The 16,062-nt window shown below is 35.5% G+C and overlaps 2 protein-coding genes and 1 long non-coding RNA gene across 3 annotated transcripts in view; 1 reads left to right on the top strand and 2 right to left on the bottom strand.

Annotated features, from left to right (window-relative positions):
- Positions 1-1,589: 1,589 nt before the first annotated feature.
- On the bottom strand, positions 1,590-6,042 carry LOC145204069 (uncharacterized). Its single transcript, XR_013853447.1, has 2 exons — positions 2,429-6,042; positions 1,590-2,043 (listed from the first exon to the last, which is right to left on the bottom strand). It is a non-coding gene; the product is annotated as an uncharacterized LOC145204069 (long non-coding RNA).
- Positions 6,043-6,738: 696 nt separating this feature from the next.
- LOC145204068 (SREBP regulating gene protein-like) lies at positions 6,739-11,906 on the top strand. The gene is made up of 5 exons (XM_080076490.1): positions 6,739-7,099; positions 7,946-8,077; positions 11,052-11,149; positions 11,226-11,358; positions 11,519-11,906. Exons 1-5 carry the CDS (start codon positions 6,974-6,976, stop codon positions 11,666-11,668), a joined length of 639 nt encoding a protein of 212 aa, XP_079932616.1. The 5' UTR covers positions 6,739-6,973; the 3' UTR covers positions 11,669-11,906.
- Positions 11,907-12,743: 837 nt separating this feature from the next.
- The window catches only part of LOC145203802 (dnaJ homolog subfamily C member 13-like), a 49,176-nt gene continuing 45,857 nt past the window's right edge, over positions 12,744-16,062 (bottom strand). Inside the window, exons 45-53 of the mRNA XM_080076111.1 lie at positions 15,914-16,026; positions 15,680-15,849; positions 15,326-15,422; positions 15,098-15,220; positions 14,017-14,196; positions 13,607-13,750; positions 13,328-13,471; positions 13,163-13,262; positions 12,744-13,024 (exon numbers count right to left, since the gene is read on the bottom strand). Coding sequence (XP_079932237.1) covers positions 12,951-13,024; positions 13,163-13,262; positions 13,328-13,471; positions 13,607-13,750; positions 14,017-14,196; positions 15,098-15,220; positions 15,326-15,422; positions 15,680-15,849; positions 15,914-16,026 — 1,145 coding nt within the window. The 3' untranslated portion in view covers positions 12,744-12,950. The remainder of the gene's footprint in view (positions 13,025-13,162; positions 13,263-13,327; positions 13,472-13,606; positions 13,751-14,016; positions 14,197-15,097; positions 15,221-15,325; positions 15,423-15,679; positions 15,850-15,913; positions 16,027-16,062) is intronic.

Genomic DNA, 16,062 nt, shown 5'->3' with positions numbered 1-16,062 from the left:
TCATTTAAAGTGACTTAAATTGTATAGTTAGTTTCATCTTACGAGCAATGGTTGTATATTACACGTTACAAGTAGGCAATTGTTTGCGCACAATTAACATTCGTGGTCTTGTCTGTGACGTAACAAACTAGGTTTTGATCAATCCTGGGCGTTGAAATCCTATGAAACTAGGTAACATTATTTCTACATATCGCGACAGGAAAACTCTCGTAAGAAGTAGATTAATTCTTGAATGTTACAAAGTCATCAATACGATTTGGCAAACCAAAAACGTGGTCGCGGGCCGGACGAAATGACCTCGAGGGCCGGATCCTGTAGGCCTAGCCCTAATATTTACCCCTCTAGCCCCCTAAAATGGATGAGTTGTTTACAACAGTGTCGGAATTGGCTGAAACTTGTACAGCTTGTACAATGTGCCATTTATTGTTGTTGATTGTTGTGTTTTACCCTGAAGCCTCACCATTTACCATTAAAATGGATGAAATTTGTCAACAATGTCGAAATTGGATGAAATTTGGACACTTAATATAGTTTATTATGCCATTTTTAGGTGTCGATTGTTAAGTTTCACCCTATAGCTTCAAGCCTTCAACATCTACCCCACTAGGTCTAAAAAAATGGGCGAGTTTTAAAACGGTGTCGGAATTGAATGAAATTTGGACATCTTGTAGAATTTGCTATTTAGATATCGATTGCTGTTTTACTTTATTTTGCACTGAATCAGATTTGCACACTTTTAATAGCATGATTATTTAAGCCAGTACTGATCACTGTGTTTTACTTACTGCACCAGAATTACTGATGAATTTCTATTGAAACGCACTGTTTTTAACTTTGCATGTGGGAGGGACCCTTGAGTTTGCTGTAATAAAACAAGGATTGTTAAAGGGCCCCGGCAGCGACGATGTGACTTTTTCTACATTTAAGATATTTAGAATTGCCAAAAATCAGGGATTCCGAATCACTAATTTGTTTTGGCCTATGATTTCTCGTTTTCGAGATATTCAATCAAACAATGAGCTCTCGAGCGACACCTTGGTTTGATATGTAGCAGCGATTGTTACGTCACCTCGTACCAACTTTTAACAATGGCGTTGGTCAGCTGTTGTTTTTATTGCTTGTTTTAGCTTTGATGCGTACATTTTTTTATTGTTTACAACGGATAAAATTAACGTATAGTATACGTAGTTGATAGTTAAGCAATAAATAACAACTGTTTGCTTAAAAAGGTAGGTGTTTTGTTGTTGACAAAAGGTATTTTCCACGTAACAGAATTATTGCAGGTGTTTATGCACTAACTATGTGATAATAGAGGAGAGAAAATCATGTGTTTGCTGCCATGAAATTAGTAAGTGCAACAGCAGTTAGCCAAGTTCAACGAATATTCTGAGTCGAATCTGCTTTGTATGAAAGCATATCCTGGATTTGAATCTATATGTCTCAACGTGTATGTATTAGAATCAGCACGTTATCGATTTAAACGTCAATTGGGAAATCATGATGAGGGTAATTAACACCCGTCACGAGTAAGTTTTACTGTACTAACTACTAACATGCTATATGCAACCAGCAACCTCTATGCGTTACAGATATACTGCCTACAGAAAATTTGTTGAATGGTGCTGGGGAAGACTTCAGAGTTACGTTGCCAGACTGACAGCCACTTGTCAACTATAAGTTGTGAATTCCCTTGTGACGTTGCTGAACAACAATACATGTGGTTGCATATGCTTTTCACCCAAGGTCCCAACTCTTTGCAATAGGCTTTGTTAGAAAGTGCTGTCAGTTTCTTTTGGATTTCTGAATTCAAAACCATAAACACAAATATACTGGTGTATGCTCATCTTTTATTTCTATCATAATTGTAGCTACATGCCAAACATAATGTTTTGTTTCTGACGATTCTTCACTAATGTATTTAATGATTTGTGGATGCCTGTCAGTCACAAAGGCTTTAATAAACAATTCTTTGCTTGTGAAGTTTTTAATGCATCCGAAGAATCCTTCTTTTTCCATATCATTGCTGTTTGCCACTTCATTGCTCTAGAAAATATTATGAAATTACCATCTGAATACATGAACAAGGTTAATAGCAACAATTTTATTGTTGCAAAGATCCATCATCCATCATTGTGTATGTACCAAATTTAGCTAAGTGTCCAGGGAAATCTGCAGTTAATTGACTTCTGGTACACCATTTAAGAGGTAAAGAAGTTTTCCTTTACACACAATGTATTTTAGTTCATAGCTTAGAATGGGTGGTTCCCAAATGAAAATGTATTGATATTATCACACCTTTTTTTCATAACCACACTTTTTTGTTATTACCAAGTAAATGGCATGAACTAAATTAGTATGACATAATGGTAATATTAAAGACTATAATGTTAAATGAGATTATGTCAGAAAACAATTAACTAAAGCATACCATATGCTACTTTTCTTGCAGCTGCTCTCAATGCCATTTCTTGCTGAAGAAGACTGTTCTAATGACTACATGGAATGGCATTTGGCTTTAACACCAGAACTTTTGCCATACCCCTGTCTGCTCCATTTTATTTGTGAAACATTCATCTGTGAAATGTAGGCTACAAAGAACACTGTATTTCGTTGGTCCCTTTTTTCATTGCAACCATACAAAGAACACACTGCAGGCATTTTTGCACACTTGAGTATAAAACTGAAAACATTTAAACACCAAAATACCTAAACTGACTAACGTAATTGGCGTCGCAGATCGTTAACAACCACCGACTACAAACAAGCTCCAAACCAAGTTGGTACGAGGACACGTCACATGGCGTTTGAGCTAAGTGACAAAATATCCACAAGGTGTCAGTGTTTTTAGATTTAAAACGTAAATATTTGACTAGTAATTTCGATTTTTGTGGTTTTATACCTGAAATCGTGTTTATAAAAATACGACAAACAACATATTAAAAAATAATTTTCCGGTGCCGGGGCTCTTTAAGCGCAATGCTGCTGTGCAACGTTAGATAAAAAAGGAAAATGCGCGATCTGACTCCAAAATAAAGAACTCTAAACGACACCTGACTATTACAACTAGAACGTAAAACAAGGTTTATTAATGTATTAAACTACAACAAACGTAAAGTATAACGTTGGCGATAACTTCGTTTAGTCTAAAGTAAGAAAGTAAATGACTCCTTTATTGAATTAGTAAACGCAATTATATAGTCAAGCGACAACGTGCTGGTATTATAACTCGAGGCAAAGGTATTGTCGCTCCGAAACAAAGGAAATGATTAGCGTACACGGAAGGCGGCTATAAGTAACGTTTTTACGATTGCGTAAGTGCTAGGCTAGGGCGTGTAGTTTTAGAAAACGCGACATCTAAGGCCGCTAGACTTTAAAGTAAATACAAAATTTCCTTGACGTGTCAGATGTGCCGCTAAAATAAAAATACACAAAAATATAATATACACACTGCTACAAGTTTCTGCCTGCAAAAACAACTAAGGTTTTAATAGACGATAGATACTATGGGACCTATAAACATAAATATAGCGAATATATTAACGTTTCAAAATAGGTTATAGTGTAGAGTAGGGTTGCCATTCGTCAGGATTTTCCCTGACATGTCAGGGAATTTAGTGTTTAAATCTGCGTCAGGGAGAAATGTAAAAATGTACCTACAAGTCCGGAATTCAAGAAAAAATATTTGTATATTTTATGAAATTAATGTACCAACGGAGAAAGTTTCTAGTAGATAGCTACAACCGCGTCTATACCATGAAACGTAAAGAGGTAAACTGGCGGCGCGCTGGTTAATGTACATGTTACTGTTTGACGCGAGTGCGCGCGTAACAATACCTGTTTGTTACTAGATGTTTAACAATATGCGTTAAATACACAAATAAAAATCCGCGTCTCAAGAAAACACAGCATTCGATGCTACATGAGAACGTGGGAAATTTCATTTCCTTAACTGTGTACCTATTATGCAGGGAACTAACTAACAACTAAAAGTCGAATGCGTGAGACATAAGAACATTTTTACAGTGGCATTTTTCTTCAAATTTAAAAAGGTTCTTGTGACTCCCATCGTTTAATTTTTTTGGTTAAAAACTTAACTAAACAGAAGCCTGCGCAGAAAGTTAATTGACAAGGATCAGAGTATCGTATGTAACGTTTTCTCGTGTCGCCGTCCGTGTGACTTCCCAATATTCTAATTTATTCCGGAATAGAAGTGTTTGGATCGCAAAAATGGTCAACGCAGCGGTTCTCAAACTGGGGTCCGCGGTCCTTTAGGGCATTTTGCGGGGACGTCGAAAAGGTGGAAATAATTCTATATCCTTATTTGGCGTCAGTTTGTGCAACTGGATAAGTTGAAATCAAAGTGAAAGTGAGAATCGACCGTCTCCATTGTTAAACAATAGGCTTTATTGCATGACAACTAACAAAAATGCAATTGTTCGCGCACAATTGTAATGTTTTTGTCCTGTCTGTGATGTCAGATTTGGATGATTGTTATGCGCAATTTTGCATAACTAGCTAAAATCCTGCAATCAACTTTCGTTTTTCTGAAATACACATTCAGACTTACGTCAACACATTTAGACTTAAAGTTTGAAAAGTTTATGAAACACAATCCCTGACAAAATTTATCTCGGTTGCGTGAACCCAGTTTTTCTCAAACAAGGTGGCTGTACACAGACTGCGTATTCCGTCAACGTGCGTAAACGCATGCGAAAAACGGTCCGTAATCTGACGTGCGTAAACGGACCGAATTTACGTTCCGAATGTGACTGCACAGGATCCGAACGATGCGATGTTTCGCTTGAATGCGTCCTACTCCAAATCAGTTGTTTGGCTGTTCGAAGCAGGAACACCGCTAATTTCTTGCATTTGGGTTATCACCGTGGTGGTGGGATTTTAATATTGCTGAACTCGAACACACCGACCAAAAAATGCAATTTTAAATGTTTACAATCGACATTATCCAACCTAACCTTCGCATAAACTCAACTCATTTGCTAGTGACAAGCCTTGCTCAAATAAGATAGCAGTACAATAACATCGCTAGTGGAAAACAAATGTCACAAAATATTTGTATTTTTTTTCTTAAATACACTTTTGAAGCAGACAAAATAAAAAAGTACAAACACACAGTGCACATGAGCAATATGTTTAAATGGTAAAACCAGGGATGAACAAACACTGAAAGGATTTTTTTGTGTATTTAAAAATTTCATTTGCTTTTAAAAACCCTCCTGGTACCCTCTTTCGATTGCCTCAAGCGTTTTCTTATTTTGGAAAGATAAAAGGCAATCCTAGCATCAGTAGGTGGCTTCTTATAATTTGGCAATGTGCTGGATGTTGCCTGCAGATCTCCTACAAATAACATGAACATTTCATGATAACTTAAAGTGCATAATTCACAGATTGTTGCAGAAACATCAACCAGTACTTAAGTGTATGTAAACAACAACTATGGACTTATGATTTCATAAGCAACATCCTAAATATCAATACAACATAGTTCCGAATTTCTAAACCCTGATGGCATATTTGCAGCTTCCTTTTTCTGAAACTTTGTGATAAATGACATTAACTGCCAGAACTTAGTTATGAACTGACTCTTTCCTGAACCCTTTGTTTCCCGGAAAGCTATTGTTTTTGTATCCCGCTGTTGTTCTGCATTCCAGTCGAGTTCGAAGCCTGTCTTTTTGCCGATTTAATAATAAAACCTTGCATATTACTTCACTTCTATTTATTATTAGAAACAAGATGGCTTTAAGTCTTGTGATTTGATCAAAATAATTGATACTAATCAACCAATCTAGAAATATCTCTCAGTTTTGCACTATCACTACACCGAAAATCGCATGCGTATCGTCCGAAAAAATAGAACATGTTCTATTTGTTCGGATGGCCTTGCGTTAACGTCCGTTTCGGACAAAACGCATGGTTCGCATTCTGTGTATACACGTCGACGGAAGGCGACGGACCGAAATTTACGCGCGTATACGCATGACGGACGAAAACGGACCGAAACGGATCCTGTGTACAGCCACCTTAAATGTGTTGACGTAAGTCTGAATGTGTATTTCAGAAAAACGAAAGATGATTACAGGATTTTAGCTAGTTATGCAAAATTGCGCATAACAATCATCCAAATCTGACATCACAGAACAATTTCATTTTTGGTAGTTGTCATGCAATAAAGCCTATTGTTTAACAATGGATACGGTCGATTGCCACTTTCACTTTGATTTCAACTTATCCAGTTGCACAAACTGACGCCAAATAAGAATATAGAATTACTTCCACCTTTTCGAGGAAATTTCCCACATTCTCAACTTCTCATGTAGCATCGAATGCTGTGTTTTCTTGAGACGCGGATTTTTATTTGTGTATTTAACGCATATTGTAACATCTAGTAACAACTAACAAACAGCAACATGTACGTTAACCTGCGCGCCGCCAGTTTACCTCTTTACGTTTTATGGTATAAACGCGGTTGTAGCTAACTACTAGAAACTTTCTCCGTTGGTACATTAATTTCATAAAACATACAAATATTTTTTCTTGAATTCCGGACTTTTAGGTACATTTCAACATTTCTCCCTGACGCAGATTTAAACACTAAATTCCCTGACATGTCAGGGAAAATCCTGACGAATGGCAACCCTATTAGTGTAGTGTTTTCGTATTCCTATGTACCATTTTCATGCACGGTTTCAAAATTAATACAATACAATACAAATTATAGTGTATAATGCAATGGCAAAATGTACTAAACCACCCTTCTAGTTTGTTATTAAATATTTTTCATGAGGCGAACTGTGCTCGTGCAGTCATGCGTAAAGCCATTAATTGTTTGCACAACACATGATATCTGCATGATAATATTTTGACTTTTGAGTAACCCAGCACATTTTCAGAATGACTTTAGAGAGCCTCATTTTTACACACTTTTGATTAGCTGATTTTTAGCAATCATTTTCAAATGTTAAGAAGTCTCAGAAAACGCTGGGTGTTATTTGCAATATTTTTTACATCGTTACTGTACTTTGCATATAATGTACTGCAACCGGTTCCCGACATTGTGAACAAGGACCAGAATCATTTACAGGTAAAAATTGCTTGTTGCACTATACCTACAACATATAATGTAAGACAAGAATGAATGTCAGATGCTCATATCATGCCATTCGTTGTAAAGCATTGTGGAAGGGTGAAATGTTGTAACTGTAAACGTCGGGAACTGCCATGTTCTGCAGACTGGGCAAAGATTCCAACTTCTTCTGAAAAAAAAAACTGACACAAATAAGACAGGCAAAGTAAAGCTGCACCAAGTATATGCATGTTTTCCAAAAAACACAGTTCTGTTCAGTTTTTGCAACACCCCAGTACTAATACAAATTAACTGTGAATAAGCATGTCCGGTCTTAGTAGGTCAGTGGTTCTTAACCTGGGGTTCGTGGACCCCCAAGGGGTCCGTGAGATGGTTTCAGGGGGTCCATGGAGGGAAATATGTTAAGTATCATTAACCAACAGAAGAATATTTTTAAGTTTCTCAACCACTTTTTCAATCCTGCATACGAGTGCACGCTGTTTATTACACCTTAATTATGCCAAGAACAATTACTTTTTGTGATTGTGTTCCCTATTGTGACATCATAACACACATGGACAATAGACTTTATAGGACAAGTGATTTGTGAAGTTATATATACCAGAAATATTATCAATTCGATGTGTTGGCCACTACAATATAGAAACGTCATTGATTTTAAAGGACTGTGAAGGTGGATTTAAATGCTTCAAAAGCATGACAGGGTATAATGCAACAAACGTGAAACATATAAAGACTTATGGTAAATTGCGTTGGGGGTCCGCACACTTACAAAATTCTTAAAAGGGGTCCGTGACTACAAAAAGGTTAAGAACCACTGAAGTAGGTGAATGTGTTTTTCAGGTTGCTGATTATCAAATTAAAGTAGAGAGTGTTTTGCATGCTTTGAAATGGCATGTATCTGAGGAAATCTCCGAAAATAATGGTTCAAAAGTGGTGTTAGGAAAACCACCACGGTGTCGAAATTCCCTTCAGGTTTGAATATGCTTATTTATTTAAACTATGTACACTAAATTGGTTCACAACTTTTTAATTTACTTGAATAGATAGGAAATGTTCAAAGTAGAATTCCTGGGTATTCCAAAATAATTGTATTGAATCCAGAATATTGAATTAGAAGCTGACACTATTTTTTTACTGTGTGATGTTAAAAAAAATTGTATAAAATACAAATGTTTAGTAACATTATCATTGCATTTGACTGATTTCTAAATCAACTGACATTTTAAATATAGTGTGAATTTATGTTGAGACAAATCAGCCAATGTACTGAATGCAAGATCAGCACACGCCTAAGTGAAACATTACCCTTAGAATGAGTTTACATTTTCACAAATGGTCAGGGCACAAATTTATACCGGATCCAATTATGTGATATGAACAACGAAATTGGGTTTGAATCTGACTTGATTCACATCGAAGGAATTGAATATTCTACATTGAACATCCCTAATATCGCAATGTTGTTTCAACTTCCTGTATTTTTTTGATAGCAACATGGAGGCAGATTGTGATGAAGCCATAATTGCTTCAATTACCATCAAATACTATTAATTGAGCTGAATGTTAATAATTGCTCATTTTGGTGTACATCTAAATGTAAATGTTTTTTGTGACATGTAAATGTTTTTGTAACACAAAGGTGGGCAACCTTTTTGCATGCGTGGGCCAAAAAGTCGCGATATATTGCGGTGGCGGGCCGCAATGATGGTCATGCAATAACATAGCAGTGTAAGCAAAGTCAAATACACAATGATTTTGTCTTTGTAAGTAACAAGGCCTATTCTTAGTAATAAACTAATAACTACCAAGTTTAATGTAATAAAATAATGGGCTGTAGGTTGCCCACCCCTGTTGTAACATATCAATACATTTGACATTTCATTTTGGAGATTAATTATGGATTCCTCCCTGAAGGGAACGCATTTTTATTTCACTTATTTTGCCTTAAAATGTTTGATGGATTTGGATGAAATCTTGACGACTGATAGATATAGTCATACAGATGTGCCATCTCTATTGTTTGACTTAATATACCCAGTAGCTAGAAATTTGGACAGCTTGTATTATGTGGGTGTTTATTGTTGTGTGTTTACCCTAAGACCCTATCAGCCACCTATTATGGTTAATTTTGTAAACAATGTATGTTTTCTTTAAAGTTTACCCAGTCTGTAGAATGTGACACTGTAGTGCAGAGCTACTCAAATAGTTTTTTAAAGGTTCAGATACAAAAGATGCACCAGTTTTGTCATCACACCCCCCCCCCCCCCAAAAAAAAATTGACAAAAATCGAAATGATTTTATTTCATGCACAATATTAATGTGATAATTGAGAGCCTAGTCTTTAAGAACATATGTCTTAGCACTTAAATCATAGTTATGCTAATGGTTATAATTCATCATGATACGAGTAACTGCAAACAGTGCACATTGCTTTTACTTGGTACCCACTGTGTGTTGAAAAAATATTACACCACCAGACAAAATACCAAGCATAATGTAACTACTACCTGCAAATTTTGATCTTAAAGCACAGACAAACCCCAACAAATGATACATTGGGACTTTTTGAAAAATGCCTTGTGACATGATCATAAAAAATAGGTAGCAAAAACAAAGTGCCCAATAGTGATAACTGATAACCTTTGCCAAATTTACAATTAACCTTGGTCAACTTATATGTATTGAATGGCTAGTAAGTATACATACTGGGGGATTGGGAGTTTTTTTTTCGTTTTTTTACTTATTGTATAACATTAAAATGTAAAAAGAATACAAAGGTTTAATTTGTCCTTAAAATATAAAAATAATTGCAACATTTCGATATCCAATTCACAGAAACACAAATGTTGGGACCCATTTGTTTTTGCATCATGTTATACCTTCCTAGTGAAGATATATTGACAAATGTAGTGATGGGACGATACCCGGTTTTGAAGCGAGTACCGATACCGAGTATGAGTACCACATGTATATACCTTCGATAGTGAGTAGCGAGTACGATTACCGAGTACTTAAGTGTAGTGTTGTACTTAGTTGTATATCACTGACTAATTTATCTGCCATGGTCGGGGTACAGGCGTGCACACACACATGACGAAAAATGTAATCTCCACGTGATAGCGAAAAAGATATACGTAAACTGGCGGAACTTTTTTCCAATTTTGTGCTATCCGAAGCAAATATTAGCATAAAGTTGCCTGTATTCTTATGGTGCAAATCAGCCTTCAGTACTCGCACGTTGGTATCGAAAACTGGGACAAAATATATCGATACCGTGTACCGGGTACTTGTCCCATCACTAGACAAATGTGAATGAATATTACAGATATTTCACTAGTTTGCAGTTGTATGCACCAATTATAATGTGATGGAAGGCAATGTACCTGCATTAAATTCAAATGCAAAATTGGCCAAAAATACTAGTGCTGGGACGATACCAGGTTTTGAAGCGAGTACCGATACAAAGTACGAGTACCGCATGTATATACCTTCGATACCAAGTACGAGTACTGAGTGCTTAAATATAGTGTTATACTTAGTTGTATATCACAAGCTAATTTATCTGCCATGGCCAATGTACATGCACTCACACTCACATGTAGAAAAATGTGATTTCCACATGATACCGAAAAAGATATACGTAAACTGGCGGAACTTTTTTCCAATTTTGTGCTGTCTGAAGCAAATATTGGCAAAAAGTTGTCAGTACTATTATAGTGTAAACTGGCCTTTGGTGTCGAACGTTGGTATCGAAAACTGAGGCATAATATTTCGATAACGAGTACGAGTATCGATACCACTGAAATCGTTTGATACCGAGTACCGGGTACTCGTCCCATCACTAAAAAATACATTTATTGATTTAATGATATGAATTGTCTGTTTCGAAATATGAATTTTAAATCAGATACCAAATGTGTTTTTCTGATCATTGACCCTTTCATAGGGAAAATCACTGATTGCTGATGAAAAGGGATATGTGTGCAAGCGCATTGATGTTTCTAACTCTGGTTGCTGTGATTTTGTGAGTAATTCAACTTTTAGGTAAGTTTTTACTTTGGATACCATTCATTTGCCCCCCTATACACAGGAGCTAACTATAAAGTGTGTGCCTTTTTAGATACCAGTGTTCTTCTTGTATGTCATCAAACTGCTGTTTTATTTATGAACATTGTGTATCCTGCTGTATGCACCCAAACAAAAAATCATTGTTGGAAAAAGTTGTCAGAGAATCCGGAAGCACACTACATAAGGTATAAAGTGCTAAGGATAAACCAAAAATAGAAATGTACTGTTTAAAGATGCTTGACAAAACATGTTCTATCTATTGTAGCATCACACATATTACCTCAAAACATAATTATCATTTTTTATCTTTTTTAGAACAAATTTTTAGTTGTTTCTTTTATACAGACCATGTTTCTATCAATTCATGACCAATTTGAGTTGTGCTTGTCCAAGTGCCGCACATCTTCCTCTAGTGTCCAGCATGAAAATATGTACAGAAACACAAAACTAAAATATTGTTTTGGAGTCAAGATTCCAGATTTAAAAATATCTTGAAACCAATTTGCTTTTCTGTACATGTATCAGCATTAAAATGATGGAATTGCAACTGTGTGAAAGGTGGTAAAAAACGAATTCTCATGTGCGATGAAATCCAGGACTTTCGATGAGTGTTTTTTAAAAGTGAAGAGATGCATTGAAAACATTTTGAATGAGTAAAAAGTTAACTTGCCAGAATTTTGGATGTTTTTTATTTTGGAGTGCTGAATGAGTTGTAATAAACAAAATTACTGTGTTTGTCAGTTTGTTCCTACAAGTGATTTTTACAAGGTACTGGTTATGTGACATGTTACCACTCCACATTGTTTTGTGCATTTGTTTCTGTTACTGTTCAGCACTGGTTTGTTCCTCTCAATTGGTCAAAACAGATTCATTATAGCTTTATTTAAATTATGTAGTTTATGAGGTTTAGTGCTGCCTTCTTCTGGTATTATGCCAAAAAACAGTCATATTCTATTTTTTCAGCAACTTCATACAACAGGCTAGAAAAAAAGCTTCCAATGTCACAGAATATACACACCCCTCTCATGCAATATGCACTAATTTCATTTTGAATGCATAATGTCGCCAGTAACACCAAACTTATGGCAGTTTTCCAAATTAAGTCAAGTTTGGAAATAAAAATGGATAATGTTCATGTGTGGTACATACAGGGGCGAAAATAATGACAATGGGGCAACAAATGGTGAATTTACTTCTGTACTTTGTTAAATAGTTTCCACTAAAAAAGGGATTTCTAACTAACCTGGTTATTTCATTGTGCTAATGTTGGTGATCTACACAATATTACATAAATATGGACGGTTTGTCGAACAAGGCAGTGCAGTGTATTGAATGCTGTTTTTCATCCTGTAGTCCCACCAGTAGAGTGACAGTCAAATGTAAAAATTGCATAAAATTTAGATCCCCACAATTTCAACAGTCGAAGACATAGGGGCTTGAGTGGTTTATATAAAAGTGTTTAGGATGGGATTTCCAAACACACTATTGATGGTCTCCAATAAAACTAAACTGTTTTTTTTAAATTGCCTTTCTTTGCTTAAAAACTACACTTTACTACATTTTACATGGATTGTGAAAACATGCACGTTTATTGATTGCACAAGTATGAATTTAATGAAGTACACAAAAAGCTTGATACAGTTCACGCTTCATGTCACAAAAATACAATAGCAGTAGGTTGTCAGTTTTCCGACAAGTAAATTGTCTGATCAAACTTTTACACAATAAAATTGCATATGAAATCAGGCAGAAGGAACAAATCAAAAATAATCATATTTCATGACAAATCAGGAGCAACTGGAGCTGATGAATCCGATGCAGCTGTCAAGTATCCAGCAACATTTGGGCCAGCTTGAAAACAAAAACATTAATTTATGCAAAACACATGGACAACACAAAATTTTCTTCATACAAATATATGGAGTGGTGCAGTGCATATAAGATAAAACCAGAAATAATCGGGATTTTCTGAAAAACCTAATTTTTTACCTGTAAGGTACCCTGCAACAGAAGATGAACTGATAAACAAGTCATGTCGCTGGTCCTTGTAAATAGACCAAACACGAGAATTGTCTAGGAGACCTTGAATCTGCATCACAATAAATGTAATATATTTTATCTGATACTGGTAGTCGTTTTCACAACAGTACACACCATTTCACCAAAATCCACATTGTTTAACATTGCTTTGAGAGTTTTAACGATCTGTGCTTTTGTGGATGAAATATTTTCAGACCCTTTAATGCCTACTCCATCCAATAACTCCAAAAGGTATTGAACAAGTTTGCACTGCACAACCTATAAGAATGAACAAAATTAAAAAGTTTACCTTTTTTTGTGACACAATGTGTGTTTGTCTAACAATGTTGTTTGATTTAAATGTTATTTTTAATTCTTATTTCTCAATTCTTGATACCAAATGGAAAAACAAACCTGCTGCATTAACTGCGAACTAGCGGGGACAGAGAACAGCCTGTGCAGTGTTTCACAAGCATATCCCAACATGTCAGGTCGACTCTTCATTGCATACATCAGTGGCTTAATGCAATCAAAGTTTCCATAGGTTTGCACACAACTCTAAAACATAACCAACAGATTTCAGGTTTATTTACTTTTCCCTAAAAAATGATAAGAGACAGTCCAATCAAACATATGTTATTAATTTAGTGCCATCTTTTTTGGCATAAAACTATCCTAGAAATACTTTAAACATTTTGCATTGCACCAACTGAATATGTGTGATATAGCTCTTCAAAAATTTAAGGTTGCAGGGGACCATGAGTGGACCCCTTGTATAGCTTCTTTTAAATATTACACTAGGTCTCATGGGGACCTAAACATACCTCATTACTTGACAGAACATGAATGACTAAAATACAGCTTTTGTGGATTGCATCATTTTGGCACAACATCTTTTTAAAAACAGATGGTAGGTGGCCAAGAACAGGAATATGTTCTGCCAATAAAGGTTGGGATGAGAACAAACAACATATTGATTGTGTCACTGTCTCCAAGTTTTCCACCTGTAAGAATGCATTAATAAAAAAGTTTTAATTTACAACAAAACCAGATAAACTATTACATAACTATATTCCATTCCCAAAACATTAAATTCTTCTCCATTAATTAAAAACAAAAGCAATAATTTTTTGTTGTTTCTTATCAGTTATCTCACACGAATGCATCGAACAACTGTTACCGTTCACAGTGAAAAATGTCTAAAACGTAAAAACTTAAAGCACACAGAGAGAACAAGGTATTTTGCCACAGAACAGGCCTTAATGGCATTTAGACACATATCAATGGTTCTAACAGTAATCCCTGGGCTGATAGGTTCAAAGGTTTTTGATGTCATAAAAGAAGAACCAAGTTTAAACCTATCAATTTCAACACATTAGGTATTTTTGACCGAAAGACTATGAACATAAAATCAAAAACGGGCAAAAACTAGAAAGGTGGCTTTTAAATATACTTCCATGTTTTATATTCTAGATACTATTTACCAATTTACAATAAACATCATTTGATCTACACATATGATTGTTTTTGTAAACAAAAACGAATGGGTCCCCACATGCATGTGTGTGCAGATTTATGGTAAAAAATGTTGCAGTTATTTTTAGACTCTTAAGGGCAAATTATTAGAAAGTATTAACCCCACATTAAAAAAGTTTTATGTTTTGGGGGCCTGTGGGTGAACCGCTGGGTTATTCGGGGATAAATTTTAGGAGGATCAAATTTGGTTTAATAAATAACATCTGTCCAAATTTGAAGCACTCTTTCTTGACCAAGCGCGTATAACAAACCAGCGTTAGACAGAAAAAAGGAAAAAAATATGGCAAAAACAATATGTGACCCCTTCATGGAAGGGGACCCATAAATACAACATCTTTTTTGGAAATACTTAAACGTTGGTAAACCTACATTTGGGCGTTCTTCTGAAACCAATGCCAAAAATTTGTCCATTATTGCCACAGTAAAATCTTTTGGGTTTCTTAAAACCCAACCAGGTTGAGCAACAAAGAGACGAAGAAACACTCCTCCAACCTACAAATTTCCACTGATTAGTTTTAGTCTGGATAATTTTGCTAAATAAGTCTGGATAAAATTTAAAACTTAGTAAGGGTACATAGAAAATATTCTTTCTCTTACCATAATTTCTGTGGAATCTTGTGAAGAAAATAAGGGTTCCAAATCTGGTGGGAGACTCCATGGTTCATCTTTACCCATTCTGTGCTTTGTTGAGAGCCTAATTAACAAACAAAGTGAAAAGAATTTGTTTCTGTCGTGGTGTTCTCTTTACATGTTATTTTTGTTGCTATCACTTTGTATGCAAAACTGATATGTAATGGTTGCTGCAATGTTTTGTCGTGTTTCCAAAGTCATAAAATTTCAGACACCTGCTACAAAGCTGTTTCTTACACAGGATTGAAGGATATGTTAGTGATAACCGAAAATGCACAATATTCCCACAAAAGATATATTCCCCAAAGTAACACAACTTACTCCAAAGCAAAATCATTTAGTCCTTTCTTAACTATTTCTCTACTAGATTCATTCCAAATAAGTTCAGGATTTTCATGATTTCTATCAAACATATGAACTGATGCTTCAGGGGAGTCTTTCATGGCATCCATAAAAATGCTTGGCAAGAACTTGTACAAGACTCGACAAACCTGCATGGATAAACTGCTTTTGTATGTGCAAATAATTTACAATGCAATACACCACTTTGCACACCTTGGGGCCATACAATTTGTCAGAGGACATTTTTGCAAACAATTCTGCAGCTTGCACTCGAAGTTCAGATTCTGATTCATTGCAAAACAAATTTAACACATATAATGTTCCACCTAAAAGCAAACAAAAACATACATATAATTTCCATT

This window comes from Phallusia mammillata, chromosome 8 (assembly GCF_965637545.1).
Source record: "Phallusia mammillata chromosome 8, kaPhaMamm4.hap1.1, whole genome shotgun sequence".
NCBI lineage: Eukaryota > Metazoa > Chordata > Ascidiacea > Phlebobranchia > Ascidiidae > Phallusia > Phallusia mammillata.
Note: the sequence above shows the minus strand (reverse complement) of the source record. Positions and strands in the feature narration are given on the sequence as shown.